The sequence below is a fragment of the Silurus aristotelis genome (genome assembly GCF_946808225.1).
Source record: "Silurus aristotelis genome assembly, chromosome: 15".
Taxonomy (NCBI): Eukaryota; Metazoa; Chordata; class Actinopteri; order Siluriformes; family Siluridae; genus Silurus; species Silurus aristotelis.
Window position 1 is genome coordinate 21,476,430 of NC_139588.1, and position 17,099 is coordinate 21,493,528.

The 17,099-nt window shown below is 38.3% G+C and overlaps 2 protein-coding genes across 2 annotated transcripts in view; both read left to right on the top strand.

Moving 5' to 3' along the window:
• Positions 1-1,834, top strand: part of igf2r (insulin-like growth factor 2 receptor) — a 46,746-nt gene extending 44,912 nt beyond the window's left edge. The window contains exon 48 of the mRNA XM_083562373.1: positions 111-1,834. Coding sequence (XP_083418499.1) covers positions 111-488 — 378 coding nt within the window. The 3' untranslated portion in view covers positions 489-1,834. The remainder of the gene's footprint in view (positions 1-110) is intronic.
• A 31-nt stretch (positions 1,835-1,865) lies between these two features.
• On the top strand, positions 1,866-14,748 carry slc22a2 (solute carrier family 22 member 2). The gene is made up of 11 exons (XM_083562516.1): positions 1,866-3,314; positions 4,916-5,019; positions 8,823-8,977; positions 10,102-10,270; positions 10,702-10,816; positions 11,294-11,397; positions 11,476-11,690; positions 12,047-12,155; positions 12,924-13,036; positions 14,141-14,240; positions 14,343-14,748. Exons 1-11 carry the CDS (start codon positions 2,898-2,900, stop codon positions 14,428-14,430), a joined length of 1,689 nt encoding a protein of 562 aa, XP_083418642.1. The 5' UTR covers positions 1,866-2,897; the 3' UTR covers positions 14,431-14,748.
• Positions 14,749-17,099: the final 2,351 nt, after the last annotated feature.

Genomic DNA, 17,099 nt, shown 5'->3' on the forward strand with positions numbered 1-17,099 from the left:
AATACTTATGCACACAACTGGGAAAGGATCTAAACCAGGCTAAGCAAGTGTTACGTATTAAGACGTTTATGTGAATGTGTATTTGTGAAAAAACCGCTACTGCGTCCCAGGTGAACACAGACGAGGACGGCTGCGAGGACGAGATGGAGTGGCTGATGGAGGAGGTGGAGACTCCGGCGCAGACGCCTTACGAGAACGGCCACATCACCACCAAGCCGGTGAGTGCTGATGCCCTGCGCTCCTTCTCCCTAGACGATCAGGACAGCGAGGAAGAAGTCCTGACCACCCCTAGAGTTCGGGTTCACCCGGGACGAGACTCCGCCCCTTATTCCTCCTCCCGTTTCCTGAAGAAGAACGAGAGCGACGAGGATCTGGTGGGGCTGCTGGACGACACGGCGAGAAAGAAGGTGTCCAAACCGAGCTTCAGGCCTTCGAGGAAAGCACAGGGAGACCCAGACGACAGCGACGAGGACCTTCTGAGAGTCTGAGGAGCACTTTCATGAACTTCTAAAATCCGCTCTGCTCATTTAGTTTTTTTTTTTTTTATTGTAGCTGTTTTGTGGTTTTCTAAAGGGAAATCTATTTATTTCTTTTCACTGCTTATCAACGGACAGTTGTGACGGCCTTGACGATGGAAATATTTCATCGTTTAGAATTGCGCTTTTTGTTTTTTTCTTCCCCCGCCCAGGTCAGATCCAGACGTTATTGTAAACACTGAGGCACAAAAAAAAAAAAAAAAAAAGGAAGATGGTGTGTGTGTGTGACCTGATATTTAATAAAATGGGTTGATTTTATTTCAGCTGTGTTCTTCATCTGTTTCCGCTTGTTTCCATGGCAACCAGTAGCCAGTCGTGAATACGGGAAAATCTTGCGTTAAAGGTTTGCAGTATTTTTGCACATGGAGCCATGAGGAATCGCATTAACGTTTGCTCAGATTTCTTTTTTTTTCTTTCAGCTGCTTTAAATTACGCTTTCTTTATACATAGAAAAAAAAAACAGCATTTTGAGTAAAAAAGGACATCCTGTGCATTGCTTTCCCTGTTCGCTCTCGAAGCATGACGTATAAGCCCTCGACGGAACACGTGCAGTATTTTAACCCTCTTCCCTCCACGATTTCACAAAATTCAAAAATGGTCTCAGTCTTTCATTCAGGAATTATTGTGCGTCATTTTATTCATTCTTTGCACAGTTGCGTTCCATTTGCAACTTACAATGCACTCTTTTTTTTTTTTTCTTTCTTTCTTTCTGAAGGTAAAAGAAAAGAAAATTAAAAAGTTGATGACTGCTGTTTGATTTCTTTCGGCCTTAGACTCAAGACTGTGACTTATGTGATTTTGATTTTTTTTTTTTTTTTTTTTTTTTTTTGAAAAATGGTACGATTTGATCATAATGAGACGCAGGTGTCTGAATGCTACACATCGTGTCTGCTATGAAGGTTGTTTGAAGGTTGTCACTCACCGTACACACAATCTCAGTAAGTGTTTTTTTTCTTTTTATAATCTCATATACAGAGCCTCCCGCCCTGTTTTTGCCAAAATTTCTTTACACTTGTTTGCTTGTCTTTTTTTTTTTTTTTTTTTTTTTTTTTTTTGATTATTTAAATATGTTCAAACTGAGACATAACATTATTTCAATAAAAAAAAGAAAAGAAAAAAGAGAACGGCTGTTAAAATATTTACTCTGGTCGCTAAGCGATGTTTTCACACCAGGGGGTTGTCCGGGTTCAGATATTTACATGTTCTGAAACGTTCTACACTCCAAAGGTTGAAGGAAATTGTTTGCATTGCTTAAAAAAAAAAAAGACAAATAAATGTGTCTGGTTGTTTTTACTTTATTTAGCATTAAATTGGTGTGGGTTTTTTTTTTTTTTTTTTAACATCCAATTCCACATTAAGTCCCCATTTGCTGGTATAATAACCTCCACTCCTCTGAGAGCATGTTCCCCTAGATTTTGAAGTATGCTTTTGAAGATTTGGAGATACTGATGCAGGAGGACTGGGGTGCAGTCAGCATTCCAGTTCCTCCATAAAAATGTCTATGTATACTTTAGCTTCAAATTTCCCTTTGATCCAGGAGTCTCAAACCTGTTCAAGAATAATGATGCCCCTGTGCACAAAGCCAGATTGATAAAAATATGCTTTACATGGGCTGGTGTGGAAGATCTCCTGCTACTATGGAGCTATTAATCACCTTTGGCATAAGTTGGGATACTGACTGCACCCCAGTCCTCTCCTCACCTATATTAATACCTGGGTACCTCAGTTGTTTAGATTGTAGTTTACTGTTCGGAAGGCCAGAGGTTCAAGACCCAGTATTGCCAAGGTGCCACTGTTGGCCCCTTGAGCAAGGCCCTTAACCTTCTGTGCTTTATGGGGGTTGTATAATGGCTGACTCTGCACTCTAGGATATGCCAAGGAAGAATTTCAGGCTGTCTTCACTGCAGCCTGCAAGTTATGGGGACTAAATGTAGAATGGAATGTATGGGGTGACTAAATGTGAAATGGTATCTTCAAAAAGAACCACATACCAAACTCCAACGTCTTTTCAGAAGAGTAGAAGTTTAGAATAAAAATGGAATAAATCTGGAATGAAACATATGATTGAGATGGTCATAGGTGCACATACTTTTGGCTGTATAGTGTATGAGGTGTTCTGTTTCGCACTGGTGAAGCAGATCTTTTGGCTGAGCTTCCGTCGAGAGACTCGTTGCACAACACGGCTGTTTGTATTAAAGAGTAACGTAGACCATGTGTGCCCATTCAAAGCATCGTAGCTCAATCCCAGCATGACTGGTTCGAGGGTCAGCCTGCTTTCCCTGGACTCTGCACTCGAAAGTGTGTAAATACGCCGCCGCTGCTCAGACCACGCACAGTGAAGCCCTGTACACTCCCGCCGCCATGACCACCTTCGACGACATCTTAGAAGAAGCAGGCAAATTCGGCCCATTCCAGAAACGTGTATTCTCCCTGTTGTGTCTCGTCTCGGTGCCCTTCGCCGGAGTTTACGTGGGCATCGTGTTTCTCGGCTTCACCCCAGAGCATTGGTGCCGTAACCCGGGCATCAAGCAGGTCCAGATGCACTGCGACTGGAGCTTAGAGAAGGCGCTCGGTGTCGCTGTGCCTTTTCAGAACACATCTGCTGGAGTGGTGCGGAGCCAGTGTGAGAGATTTGATGTGGAGTGGAACGTCTCCGATGTCGGCTGTGACGAGCTGGATAGCGAGATCGGCGAGGCGAAGCGTGCTGCTCTGCCCACCAGTGCCTGCAAGGATGGCTGGGATTACAATTACGAGGGAAGGGAGTCTTTCGTCACGGAGGTACGATTTTCTTTATTTGTTACAGATCTAATATTTCCGATGAGCACGCAGAAATGCACCCACCAAGTTTACTTTTTTATATTATTTATAGCGAATAGATATTTAGTTTCTCAAGTTTTGCAGCTGTTCCACTATTATGAGATAACAGCTCAGTCTTTTCCTGCATGTCAGTGTTTCAGCAGATATCCTTGCCCTCTCACCTCGTACTCATAAGTCTCAGTGGGTTTCCTCTACGTTCTCGGGTTTCCTCTAGGTTCCCGGTTTTCTCTTACCGGTTAAAAGTGTGGCAGTGGGTAAATGGTTGAGACACAGGTGTGTGTATGGCATGGTGTGAGGATAGGCTTCGGATTCATTGTGGCTCTGATCAGGGAAAAAAGCTGTTATTACATTGAATTAATGGATTAAATTCGCTTAAAAAAATGATTAAATATGAAAATAAATGTGATTAAAATATATATAAATAAATAAGACTATAAAAATCTAAATATATTGGGTAATATGTATTTAGAAATGGTTATACATACATACATGCATACATACTGTATATACTCTCATTATTATTATCATTATTATAATTATTATGAAATTTTTTTTTATTTTTATTTTTTTTAATAGGGGGAGATGGTAGGTTAGTGGTTAAGGCAGTAGACTTTAAATATGAAGGTCGTCGGTTTAAATCCCAGCCACACCAAGGTGCCACTCTTGGGCCCCTGAGCAAGGCCCCAGTAGCTGCTCCAAACTGTCTCACTCTGGATAATGGTGTCTGCCAAATGCCGTAAATGTTTATATAAAAATTTCACAGACCCTTGAATTCAATTTCAGGTTTTAAGAATATAAACACGAATAACAACAAAAAAATGCAGAGGAAAAAAGTTCACACTCCCAAATGAATACTTTGTGTAATCACCTTTTGCCTTTATTACAGCATCAAGTCTTTCTGAATAAGTCTCCAATAACCTTCCAGATCTGGACTATGGAATTTAATCCCACTGTTCTTTTCATAGGTTTTCAATGTAATTGAGGAATGATTTCTGGCCGGGCCGTTCCAGGAGTTTGATTTATTATTTTCTTAAGCCATGTCTTTATTGATTTTGCTGTGCGCTTTGGGTCATTGTCATGTTGAAATGTCCTTCATGTTCATTCAAATGGTATGTTTAACTTCTCCACACATTTGCTTTGAAATTAATGTAATAATATAATAAAACCTGCCTACCTTTTGTTTGATCGATTTATTAGGGTTTTTTACAGACTTTAAATCCCCTGTAAACATACCATAGGCAAGAATCTATTTATCTAATTTATTGTCTTCTGTAATGCTGTTGACACCTGATAAAGAGATTAGGAATCATATATAATATGTAGGTATATGGCGGTTTGTAGGTATAAAGCCAGTGTGAAAGGTGAAAATCTTTGTGAAAAAGTTGTATTTACAAGTTGTATTTAAATATCACTTTTTTCTCATTTCTATGTTGAAAAGATTAATTAAGCGACAGTGTATTGCCACATAGCCAACACTCCTTCAAAGAATCTATCAAATCAGTGTCTGATAACAGAATGCTGTGAGTCTGATCTTTTATATTCCATGTTTCTTTGTGTTGCAGTTTAATATGGTGTGCGAGGACGCCTGGTTATTAGACATGTGCCAGGCAACGCTCTCTGTTGGTTTTTTAATAGGCAGCATTGCCATCGGATACCTCGCCGACAGGTACAACACGCTTCCGTCACTCCTCCTTCCTGTTCGCCATGGCATGGTACAGTATTTAGACAAAAGTTTGTGGACACCTGATCATAAGATTTGTATTGGTTTCTTTTTGAACATCCACTAGATGTGTGTAGATTCATTCAGCCACAGGGGAGTTAGTAAAGTCAGGTACTGATGTGGGTGAGGTGAGGAGGTCTGGGGTGCAGTCAGCATTCACGTTCATCCCAAAGGTGTTTAATAGGATTGGAGCTCTATAGCAGGAGATCTTCCATTCCAACCCATGTAAAGCATATCTTTATGTAGCCAGCTTTATGCACAGGGGCATCGTCATGCTGGAACGAGGTTTGGATCTCCTGGTTCAAGTGAAGGGTCATCCAAAGACGTCCTATACAGTACATTTGTGGTAACAGTTTGGAGAAGTACCACACATGGCTGGAAAAAGTCAGATGTTTTAATATGTTTGTATATATTCTAAGGATGTAACAGTACACACAATTCATGGTTCGGTACGTAGCCGTGTGTGTTTCAGCAGACTTTAACAAATCTCTTCATTACTTCCATCTTTCATCCATTCACTCCCTTTGATATGTGGAAATGTCAGGATTTTCTCCTTTTTAAGAGAAATTCTTGAATCTGGACATAAAACGCTAAAGAATCAATAGCACAAACATTAGCTAAAGCTGGCGCTATGGATTCTTTAGCATTTTCATGCATGCGCAAAACAACTCATATTTCCGTTACGAAGTCAGTAGTCACAGTGACACTGCGCTAACTGTAATTTCTTTTCTTTCTTTTTTTCCCCTCATACCCCTGACATTGCTGTGTATGGCTTCATGTTGAATAATAATAATAATAATAATAATAATAATTTTAATAATAATTAAAAAAATGCACTCAAAGTGCGAGGTGGAGACTAAACAAACATTCCAATGGGAACTCAGATTTTGAGCTACATGTTCCACACGTAGATAGGATTGCAACCAAAAGCCCTGTACTAAATATTTTTGGTACGAATACGTGTACCATTAAACTCCTACCACTAGTGCATCTTATACCTCTTATTGAGTATTGAAGTAAGTCTGCTTTAACACTGAAATGAATGTACCCTAAGTAAGTTAGTGTAATGTGTCAAAGTCTAATCTAATTATCAGCATCCATATTCCAGAGAACAAGCAGGTCACATGAGCAGGAAAATCTGAATAAAAAAATTTTATGGAATGGACATATTGGGTAAGACGGATTGCATGGACACAATCAGGAAGCACAGGGTTATTATAGTTCTAAAAAATATTACTGTACGCTGGTAGCTAACCACTAGGTCATTGGTCTTTGGTTTGGAAGGTCATGGGTTTAAATCTGGGCCCTTGAGCAAGGCCCTTAACCCTCAAATGCTCAGTTGTAGGTCACTCTGGATAAGGGCTTCTGCCAAATAACATAAATGTAAATGGGATTTGTATTCATTTTGTGACGTTCTCACTGACCAGTCATATAATTGGAAATGCAAAACAGCAGCATAGACCTGTGACATATCGAAATACCCAGTGGCTACAGGTGCATTTTGTGTCTCCTGATAATCCTTAAGATGTTTCCTCCACTGGATTTGAGTCCACCTGAGGTAAATTCAGTTGATTTGGAAAGGCACACACATGTCTATATGAGGTCCCACAGATAACGGTGCATGTTAGAGCACAACCCAAACCATGAAGTCTAAACAAATTGACCTTTTAACAATGTGAAGAACATCATGGACCTACCTCTGAAGGACTTTGGACATTCATATCTTCCATGTTTACATTGTACACTTCATACATTGGCTCTTGGGAGGATTCCCAGAGTAGGAATTCCTCTACATGGTGTATTTGACACTTGTTTCCTGCATATATAATAATACATTCTCTAATTCTCTACGGTCGGATAAATGTTCAAAGGTATTCATAAAAAAAATATGCTCAGCTTCATACTTCACTATTTATAATCTTTCTCTTTCATGACAAAAAATTTTTTCCCTCATTGTGAGCTTCTTTTACATTTGCTGGCTTCCTCCCCTTTATTAAATTGCATGTGGGGGAAAGATTAGTTTTTGATACTCCTATTTTTATTTTCATCTGAAGTTTTTTCACTGACAGTTTTAGGTTTAATGATGGTTTTCAGTAACGATTATAATCTTGATGTCATGGGTAGTTGTGTAGTTAACCTACCCTAATAAACTTTCTTTCGGCTTCTCCCATTAGGGGGCGCCACAGCGGATCATCTGTATTCATGATCCGCATGTTTGATTTGGCACATGTTTTTATGCTGGATGCCCTTCCTAACGCAACCCTCCCCATTTATCCGGGCTTGGGACTGGCACTAAGAGTGCACTGGCTTGTGCAACCCTAATGGCTGGGGTCGGTTCCCTGACCGGGAATTGAACCCTGGCCGCATCGGTGAGAGCGCCGCATCCTAACCACTACATACCCTAAACCATTGTTGCAAGGGCAAAAAATAACTGTATTTAACGCCCTAAGCATACTTGGACTTCATCAACTTCCATAATGTAGAAAACAGCGTTTCAGGACTTTCGATTCTAATTTTATCTGAACATAGAATTCGTTTTGGCTACACAGCAAAGGACCAAATTTTAATTCATGCACTCATTCTACCTCATCATGGTTTCTATAGGAAGAACTTACTCAGACTTACCAGCTGATATCAACAAATTTGTTCCCCACAGTATGGAAAAGGTTTTCTATGAAAAGAAGTTTATTAATCATTTTTAAAAGCACAATATATGCAATGTATGGATGTATTTTTATTACCAATGAAACCTTAGTGGTGAGCCTTTAGGGCCAGCAAGACCTTCTCTGCTGGCCCAAACTCTAGCAGAATCACTGACTTCATTATAGTTTCATTTATATAAATAATTTTTATATAATCCTCTTTATTTCATAACATTTCTCTTGGATGTCTGTATACATTGTAATTTCAATCCAATCATATTTCAGTCATCACATCACATGTTGCTGAGGTCAAATGCATCTGTCTGCTATAAGGCCTTCACTGTGAGCTTGTTGTTTTTTAAACTCCATGTTGTTTGAAGCTGTTGTTTTAACCAATCAAATTGAGATCCTTTACACTCCGAGGCCCACTAGAAGGCGTCCGGTCACGTCTGCATTTTCCTGTCTTTTGATTGGATGATCAGAGAGCGCACTTGTCAGAGCTTGCATCCCGTATCTGTTGCAAACTGCACAAACTCAAACATATATTTGTGAGTTTAATAGCTGTTTTTTTTTTTCCCATTCCACAATGGCTGACAGAGGAGAAGAAATTGATTTGGTTACAGATACACTTATAAGGACATTTACAAGACAGATATTTTTACTTTTATACTATAAATTTATAAACTTATATTCTATGTTATAGTTTACACTTTCGTGTAGAATTTGAACAAAAACACGTCTTCAGTCCAAATTTCCAGGAGAACAGTACATGGAAAAAAATCCACAAAAAATGCAGGGGTCATTATACGAGTTTAATATCAACACTTCTGCTGGAGATGATGGATCTATGTGTGCGGTTCAGCTGTGGCTGCAGTGAAAGGAGACTTGTTGGGTTTATTCTCGCTGTATTAGATACCTGCCTATGATATAGTCCTCTATAAAACCTCCGTATAATATCGATGATTCCTAATGCTGTGGAGTCAGGCTGGTATTAAGAGGTGAATTGATTCAGGTAAGGTACCACTGAAGTCCTAGGTGTGAAGTGCATGGCCTACTACTATAAAACCTAAATACACTGAGATGCTTTTTTCCACTCTGTTCTTATAGGTTTGGTCGAAAATCAGTATTCCTGGCATCCTGTGTTCTGAATACAGTTACAGGAATTCTAGTGGCAGTATCTCCGAATTACATCTCCCTGCTGGTCTTCAGAGCACTGTATGGTTTTGGGTCTAAGGGTGGCTGGATGGTGGCGTTTGTCCTGAGTAAGAAAGCAATCATTATATGACTTTTATATTGAAGCTGGCTGTAAGAAATCCAGAAATAAAAAACAGAACACGCTTAACCTTGGTAGTCTATTTTTTAACTATGAAATATAAACATTTGGTTTAAATGATCATGTAATAACTATGACTATATTCTAGCTCTTTTACATTTTAACTTCTATAAATATGCATTAACATGTCTTCATTCCTTTCATCCTGCTATTCCAAACAGCTAATATCGCTAACTTTGGCTGACAGAATTAAAATTTGCTAGGCAGGAAAAATGCGTGACACTGAAACAAAGTGCAATTTCAGTATTCAAAGTTATCTTATATATTGGTGATTTATTTAACTGTAGCCAAACCGGACATAGAAACAAATCAATAAACAAAGATACAAATAACTAACTAACAGTTTACTAACATTTTAGTTTTAATTTTTTTTAGTTTTTAAGATTTAATAATTTAGGCATTAAGTATGACATTTTAACATCAAATTAGCTGCATGCTGTTGAGAAAAAAAATTCAAAAAAATAAATAAATCTTCATCTGGGTGACACCAAATGTTTACTCATCATAGTTCCATCACTGTTGAGGTTATCAGCTGTTCACTGATCGACACTTAATTGCAAAACGATTAAACATGAAATGTTCAAAAAGAAGCACATACCTGTTTTATGGTCAGGTGTCCGCAAACTGTCATGCTTCAAATTCAGATTCGGATTATATTGTTTACACACAACTACTGCATACTGAGTAAAATGGGTAGTAAAAAACATTTTATTTTTTCTCCGGAACAGAATTTACACAAACCAGAATTTAATTGCATACAATAAAAAAATAAAATAAATAAAATATGTAATATGAAGGATTTAAAAGACAGATGGCAAAATAATGTACAAATATATGGCTAAGATAGTGAACTAGCTAATTTATCTAATAAAAAAAATAAATAAATGTAACATGGGTATATAGACCTTTATGAAGGGGTACGGGATGTGCATTTTAGAAAAATCGTATGGTTTTGAGAAATCTTTTTGCATAAAAAGGGTTTTCCCAGGCTGCTACATGTACAGTATATACATGTTTGGATATAAATTCATGCCTCCTTGGTTCTGCTCTTAGTTACAGAGCTGGTCGGAGTGGAGTACCGGAGGCCAGTTGCTGTGTTCTTCCAGATGGTCTTCAGCATGGGTATCCTCATCCTGCCCCTCATGGCATACCTCATCAGTACCTGGCGCTGGCTGCAGATTGTCATCACAGCTCCATACCTCGGCTTTCTGGCTTACTACTGGTGAAGACTGAGGGTTATCTTAGCAATACTTCTCTATTGGTTTTCATATATGCATGAGCCTACTGTGGATAGTTTCACTTAGGAATCATGTAGATGATTTTGACTCGAATACATTCCAACAGTTTTGCACTTGGGTCTCTCAGAGTGCATCAATAACTTCAACAATGCTGAGGACAGGTTCCCTTTTGAGAGTAGTTCCTCTCAAAGTTTCATCCTCCTATCGTTTTTTTTCCCTCCGTCATCACCTTTTGCTTGTATATTAGGGATAAACTTATTTATGACTATAAGATTTATAGTCCTTTTTTTTCTGCTGATTTGTGATATTTCATATTAAAAGTTCTTTATAAAAAATGTTAATAAAATTACATTTTGAGTCACCGATGGCAATTAAAAAAAAAAGATTTATTTTATTGTATGGTTCTTATTTCCAGGTTTATTCCTGAATCACCACGATGGCTTCTCTCTCAGAGCAACTCCAGTAAAGCCGTGGAGATCATAAAGCAAATGGCCAAAGCGAACAAGATGACGCTCTCCAAAAAAATTGAGGTGTGTTAATAATGTGGCGTTGGGGAAAGAGGTTACAAAATTAATGTCATTTCAAAATTTTTACAAATTCACAACAGTCTCTTCATTTCGTAGCGTTTCTCTTGGCTGCACTGCTTCCCGTACGTGTATGAGGACGTTTTTTTTCAGATTTCAGCCTCTATGTGCTGCCATGTCAATCTAATCTGCCCAGAGCCTTCAATGTCAGTACTGCTGGCCTTTTGACCATAGAGAATATTAGCAATGAATCTGTTTCTTAAACCAATCAGATTCCATAATCAGATACATATTTCATGTATAGCATTTTTGTATAGTATTGATAGTTTCTCTAATGTGACGTGATAGTGGTGGTATTAAGAGGTGGATTAAGTCCCCACTGAAGGCCCAGGGACCAAATGCATGACCCGCCACTGACTTTCACAATACAAATATTCATATTTGTCATGCCCATGAAGCACCCTTTGAATCTTGTTCCCACAGACCCTTAAGGAGGACGATAGCACAGACATGGCTGTAGCCTCTTTCTTAGACTTGATCCGGACCCCAAAGATGAGAAAGCACACCTTTATCCTTAGCTACAACTGGTACGTATGTATGAACTTAAACACACACGTGAAGTGCAGAACACGTATATGAAAAGTGTGTTTTTACCCTCCCGTCAGGTTTACCAGCGCTGTAGTGTATCAGGGCCTGATCATGCGCCTGGGGATCTTGGGTGGAAATGTCTACATTGACTTCCTCATCTCTGGCTTGGTGGAATTCCCTGCTGCCATCCTCATCCTCTTTACCATCGACCGTATCGGCAGAAGGCTGCCGTTTGCAACTGCTAATATTGTCTCAGGAGCCGCCTGCCTTATCACAGCTTTTATTCCAGAGAGTAAGTTGTACACTGCAGCCTGTACACTCTTGTGTGTTTAATAGACATTAAATGCTCCTCCCCCAACATCAGTACCTGACTACTAATGCCCATGTGGACAATAAACACAAATCTCCACAAACACACTCCAAAATCTAGTGGAACATCTTCCCAGAAGAGTGGAAGTTATTATAAGAGCAAATTGGGACAGAATCCTATAATCAGGTGTCCTTTATATGAAAATTTATATAGGGAGCAACCACTTTTTATCCAAACTTGGTTTACAATTTTATTAACATCTTTTTTCTGCACCGTTTGCTTGAAGATCCATTCAGACAAACTCTTTTACTGCTCTTGAAACATCTGTTTTTCTGCAGGCATGTTCTGGTTTAAAACAGCCGTGGCTTGTGTCGGGAGACTGGGAATTACTATGGCTTTTGAAATGGTGGTGTTTGTGAACACGGAGTTGTACCCGACCTTCATCAGGTACGTTTTTTTCGCCTTCAAAGAATCAAATAACAAAGGAAATCAAGAAAGGCATGACGCAACTTAACGACATGACACACAACATGACATGTAACGTGACGTATGACTTTAAAAAGTATATATGATACATAATATAGTATATATAAGATACAGACAATAGTATTTGATACATAAGATGATATAACTATGACAATGTAGTATATATGATACATAATGTGATAAGACATGATTCATGATAAAGTATATATGATACGTAACATGATATAACAACATGACATAACAGTATATATGATACATAACATTATATAACAACCTGACATTTTGCTTAACTAACATCAAATGACATCATTCATGACGTGACATGACATGACATAATGACATTATTACATTGTTGCTTGCGTAACATTAGTTAACATAGCATATGACTTAACATGATCTAACTGCATGACATCAGTGTTTACCGAACATCAAATAACAACAATGTGGCATAAAACATATGGCATGACATATGACATGATGAGATGAGACATACATAATAACAACATGACAAAACAATGACATGACATTGCTTATACAGCATCATATGGCATAACACATGGCATATGACATAATGACATGACATAATCAGGACATGACATTGGACTGGGGCTCCAGTGGGCTGTATATGCATCCAATAAAAAATGTGTTACTTCCTAATGTGATGAATTTGAATTACAATATGGTATAGTGATCTCTAACTAAAGAGTAACAGCATATATTCCCCCAAAGGAATTTGGGTTTTTCTGTGTGTTCCACTCTCTGTGATGTCGGAGGAATTGTAGCTCCATTTCTGCTTTACCGACTTGCCGTCATCTGGCTGGAGCTACCGCTTATCATTTTTGGTGTGTATGAAGCTGAATGATATTACAATTGCACATTTTCCAACCACCACCAATTAAATCATTTTACTACTTTTTAAATTGTTTTATACCTTAAAAAACTTTCTGTAGCCTTCAGATCAAATGTAAGATATTTTATTACTATTATAAAACTGCAAGGTGTTAAACTGCAAGGGGTTGCATTTAAGCACTTATTATTACACATCTCAACAATGGAACTGCAATGAATGTTCATCCGGTGCCACCCAGATAAGGATGGGTCCCCCTTTTGAGCCTGGTTCCTCTCAAGGTTTCTTCCTCATATATAAACAACAATGTATTAAATTGAATTCAGTTTAATAGTGTATGGACTGATGTAGGTGAGGTGAGGAGGCCTGGGGTACCATTCCAATTCATCCCAAAGGTGTTCAGTAGGGTTCAATAGCTCTTGAGCAGGCCACTGAAGATCTTTCACTGAGCTGGCTTTGTGCTCAGGGGCATTGTCATTCTTGAACAGGTTTGGGTCTTCTAGTTGAAATCAAAAGAAGATTTGTGCTAACAGTTTGGGGAAGAACCACGTGAGCGGGAAATTCAGGTGTTTCAGTGCTTTGTCAATATAGTGTAGGTATTCTCTAATGATATTCAATATCTTTCCCACTAATCCTAAAACATTTTTTTAGTGATCCAACCCAGAACTGAGCTTGTCTTCAATTAGACCAGACTTAATCATGTCACGAAACAACCAAGAGGCTGATACAATTCTACCACCACCATGCTTTAATACATAGTCAGTATTCTAAAGATGGTGCTGGGTTTCTGCTAAATACGTATCGAGGTTTTTCCCAAAGTTCAGCGCTTCACTCAGAGACTCTAACGTCTTTTGGAAACTCTGAATTGGATTTCATAAGACTTACTGCTCTCATATAAAACCCAGCTTCTCCTGTCTGTATATTTATTATATAACTTTTTTTTTTCCAAAGTTACCCTTGAACTCTTGATCACTTTTCTGATTAAAAGTTCCATCATATGACCGAAGCTTTGCAATGACCTTGACTGAGCCGATCGTGTAGAAATACTCCAGTTCATATCAGACCTCACTTCTAACCAACTTTCAAACGACTCTAACAGGAATCTTGGCTGTGATAGCTGGGGGTTTAGTGCTTCTGCTTCCTGAGACCAGAGGTGTACCACTTCCTGAGACCATCGATGACATTGAAAACCCGCACAAGTAAAAAAATAAATAAATAAATAAAAAAAAAAAGTTTTTTAAAGAAAAATCTCGGGCTTGATGTTGCGTTTTATTCTCAAATTTGGTCTTTTCTTTCCACAGAAACAAAGAGAATGTGGTGAAAAGTCATCAGCTGGAGAATCTTCTTCACCCGGATGTGACAAATAATAAAGAAACGACCACAGTCTGAGTGGAACATTTGCACTCTAACGGAGGTAATGTGTAGACTCAGGTCATGTGGTGTGATGGACATGACTTTGCTCAGTAAAGAAGACCAGAACTGGTTGTCATGGTATTTTATCCTGAACACTACAGGGTGCTGTTTAGATATTACTAGATATAATATTACAGGAGACTGGAGACAGTTATACAGACAGCTGGTGAAAAGATGTATATCATTTAAACCAAATATTTGTTGTTTCCTTCTTTATTGTTTGTATTATTATTATTGTCATGGCTTAAGTTGCCTGTGGTGATGCACAAATAAACCTATAAGCTCCAACATAAATGACTGGTTGCTGTAAGTTCACTTTCTTTCTTGTAAGGGTTTGCAAACGTTTTAAGTTGTGATTTAAATACGGAGCCTGTCAGGAGTTTGGAAAGAGCTACTGTTTTTATAGAGATGCATGCATGTTCCTTTTGTTTAACACACTCTGTATAAATCAAAAACACACTAGGATTGGACAGTGAATGAGTAAAAGATTAATGGACAGCCAATGTGACATTGTTGGCTCTAACTGAAGAATTACTGTAGGATGGAGAACAGGAGAGATGATGTTTGGCAGAAAATATTGGCGCTTATTTATGTGTAGCTGCTGAATAAAAAAATTTCCAGTCACAATTTTTGTTCAAGCAAATAAAAATGTATTATTGAATAAATATTTTCTGCAGCAATAAAAGTGAGCTCCAGCATTTTCCATAGTCAGAGGTTTAACCGAATGCTTATTATATGTGATGTCTGAAAACGCACAACCTGTGTTCAAAACTCACTAAAAACAATTAAAAGAAATGCACAGAATTCATTATATCTAGTGTTTGGGTTATATTACTGTCTAATCAATAGCTCTGAAGGGTACAGTGTCTATGGTTGATGCCTGTAAAGAATTATTCTAAGGTAATGGAGTTGTTATGAGTCATTAGTGATTAGTGATCACATGTGATCTCCGTCTTTATGTAGTTATTTTTTTTTTTTACATTTGTTTTAAAAAATTTCTACTCAACATTTGAGAAGAGTGTGTTAGAGAAGTGAAGAAAAGAGTACAGGCAGGGTGGAGTGTGTGGAAAAGAGTGATAGCAGTAGTGATTTGTGATAGAAGAGTATCTGTGAGAGTGAACATGGGATTTGTAATATTGAATTACTTATGGGATGAGGTTTTTTACAGAGTGAATGGATCAACCTCCTGCTGGTAAATAAAACATACAATTACCGTAATTAATAAAGTAATAAAGTACCGGACTATAAAGTGCACTGAATTTGACAAAGATTTTTATTTTGAACATAAATAAGCCGCACCTGTCTATAAGCTGCAGGTGTCTACACTGAAACTAATTAACTTTACACAGGCTTTAACGAAAGACAGTGTCTGTTACACAGTGTAACAGGTGAAATATGTTGTGGCGCCTTTAGGACCATAGTGGTATTTTGGGAAGAGCCTGGCACTGCATTTTTTCAGTATTACTGCGTGTGTGTAAGACTGAGGAATATGTCCTTATTATTTTCTGATGCTAATTTCTAAGTTTCTTTGACTAACCCTTAACGCTGTTGCCAAGAGAAAAAAAAAAGCACGAGTTTTGGAAACCTGTCTGTGCTTATATGATTTCTGTTGTAACTGGAGTTAGCGAGCTCTCCCTTCACCCAGACTCAACGGGTTACAACGGCTTGTATCTAAACAGTAGCCGACCAAGAAAGTCATTGTTCACTGTCTTCCTCCTTCCTTTCACAACTAGTTCTATTTCTCTCGGGAGAACTTATCTTTTGGCATCGTCGTGCGTTTAAAAAAAAAAAGTTTTTTCTCCCGAAGCCGTGCAGCTCAGAACACAGGTGAGGTGCGTTTTTTCGTTTCCGTTCGGAAATTTTATTTGTGAAATGTTATGGGGTTCAGTTTTTTGGCTTAAAGTCTGTAAAACCGGGAAAAACCCAGGAAAAATTCATACATTAGCCGCTTCGTTGTTTAAGCCGCGGGGTTCAAAACATGAGGAAAAAGTAGCGGCTTATAGTCCGAATACGGTATACAAAGCCTTTTCCATTATGATGTTTCTGGTCCAAAGAATCTATTCTTTAGACATATGCAAATTTATATTTGTATAATTTAGTTACATTAAAGTTTATAGACACCTGAGCATAAGGTTGCAATGTACTTTTTGATTTTCCACATTTAGTCCCCATTTGCTGTTATAATAACCAACACTCTTCTGGGAAGATGTTAGACTAGATTTTAAAATGTGCTTGTGGAGATTCATTCAGCTATAAGGGTGTTGTTAAACTCAGGTTCTGATGTAGGTAAGGAGAGGAAGCCTCACCAGTCAGTGCTCACATTCATCCCAAAGGTGTTCAATAGGGTTCAAGAGATCTATACCAGGAGATCTTCCAACCCATGTAAAGCATATATTCTCATGGAGCTGGTTTCGTGCACAGGAGCATTGTCAGGCTGGAACAGGTTTGGGTCTTAAATGAAGGGAAAATGTTATGCTACTGCATCCAAAGACTTTTTTTTTTTTTTTTAAGATTGTGTGCTTTCACAGTTTGGGGAAGAACCACATATGGTTGGAAAAGTCAGATGTCCCAACACTTTTGCTGTATAGAGTTAATTTTTATATCTGTTGTATAAATCAAGACACCAGAATCCAAATTTCACTTTT

What these genes read in the sequence shown, in the direction of transcription:
- slc22a2 (XM_083562516.1), top strand. Translation starts at nt 2,898, where the DNA reads ATGACCACCTTCGACGACATCTTAGAAGAAGCAGGCAAATTCGGCCCA. An exon ending in GGCTTTCTGGCTTACTACTG is followed by an intron (nt 10,271 to 10,701) that starts GTGAAGACTGAG and finishes TCTTATTTCCAG; the next exon opens with GTTTATTCCTGAATCACCAC. An exon ending in GCTACCGCTTATCATTTTTG is followed by an intron (nt 13,037 to 14,140) that starts GTGTGTATGAAG and finishes CGACTCTAACAG; the next exon opens with GAATCTTGGCTGTGATAGCT.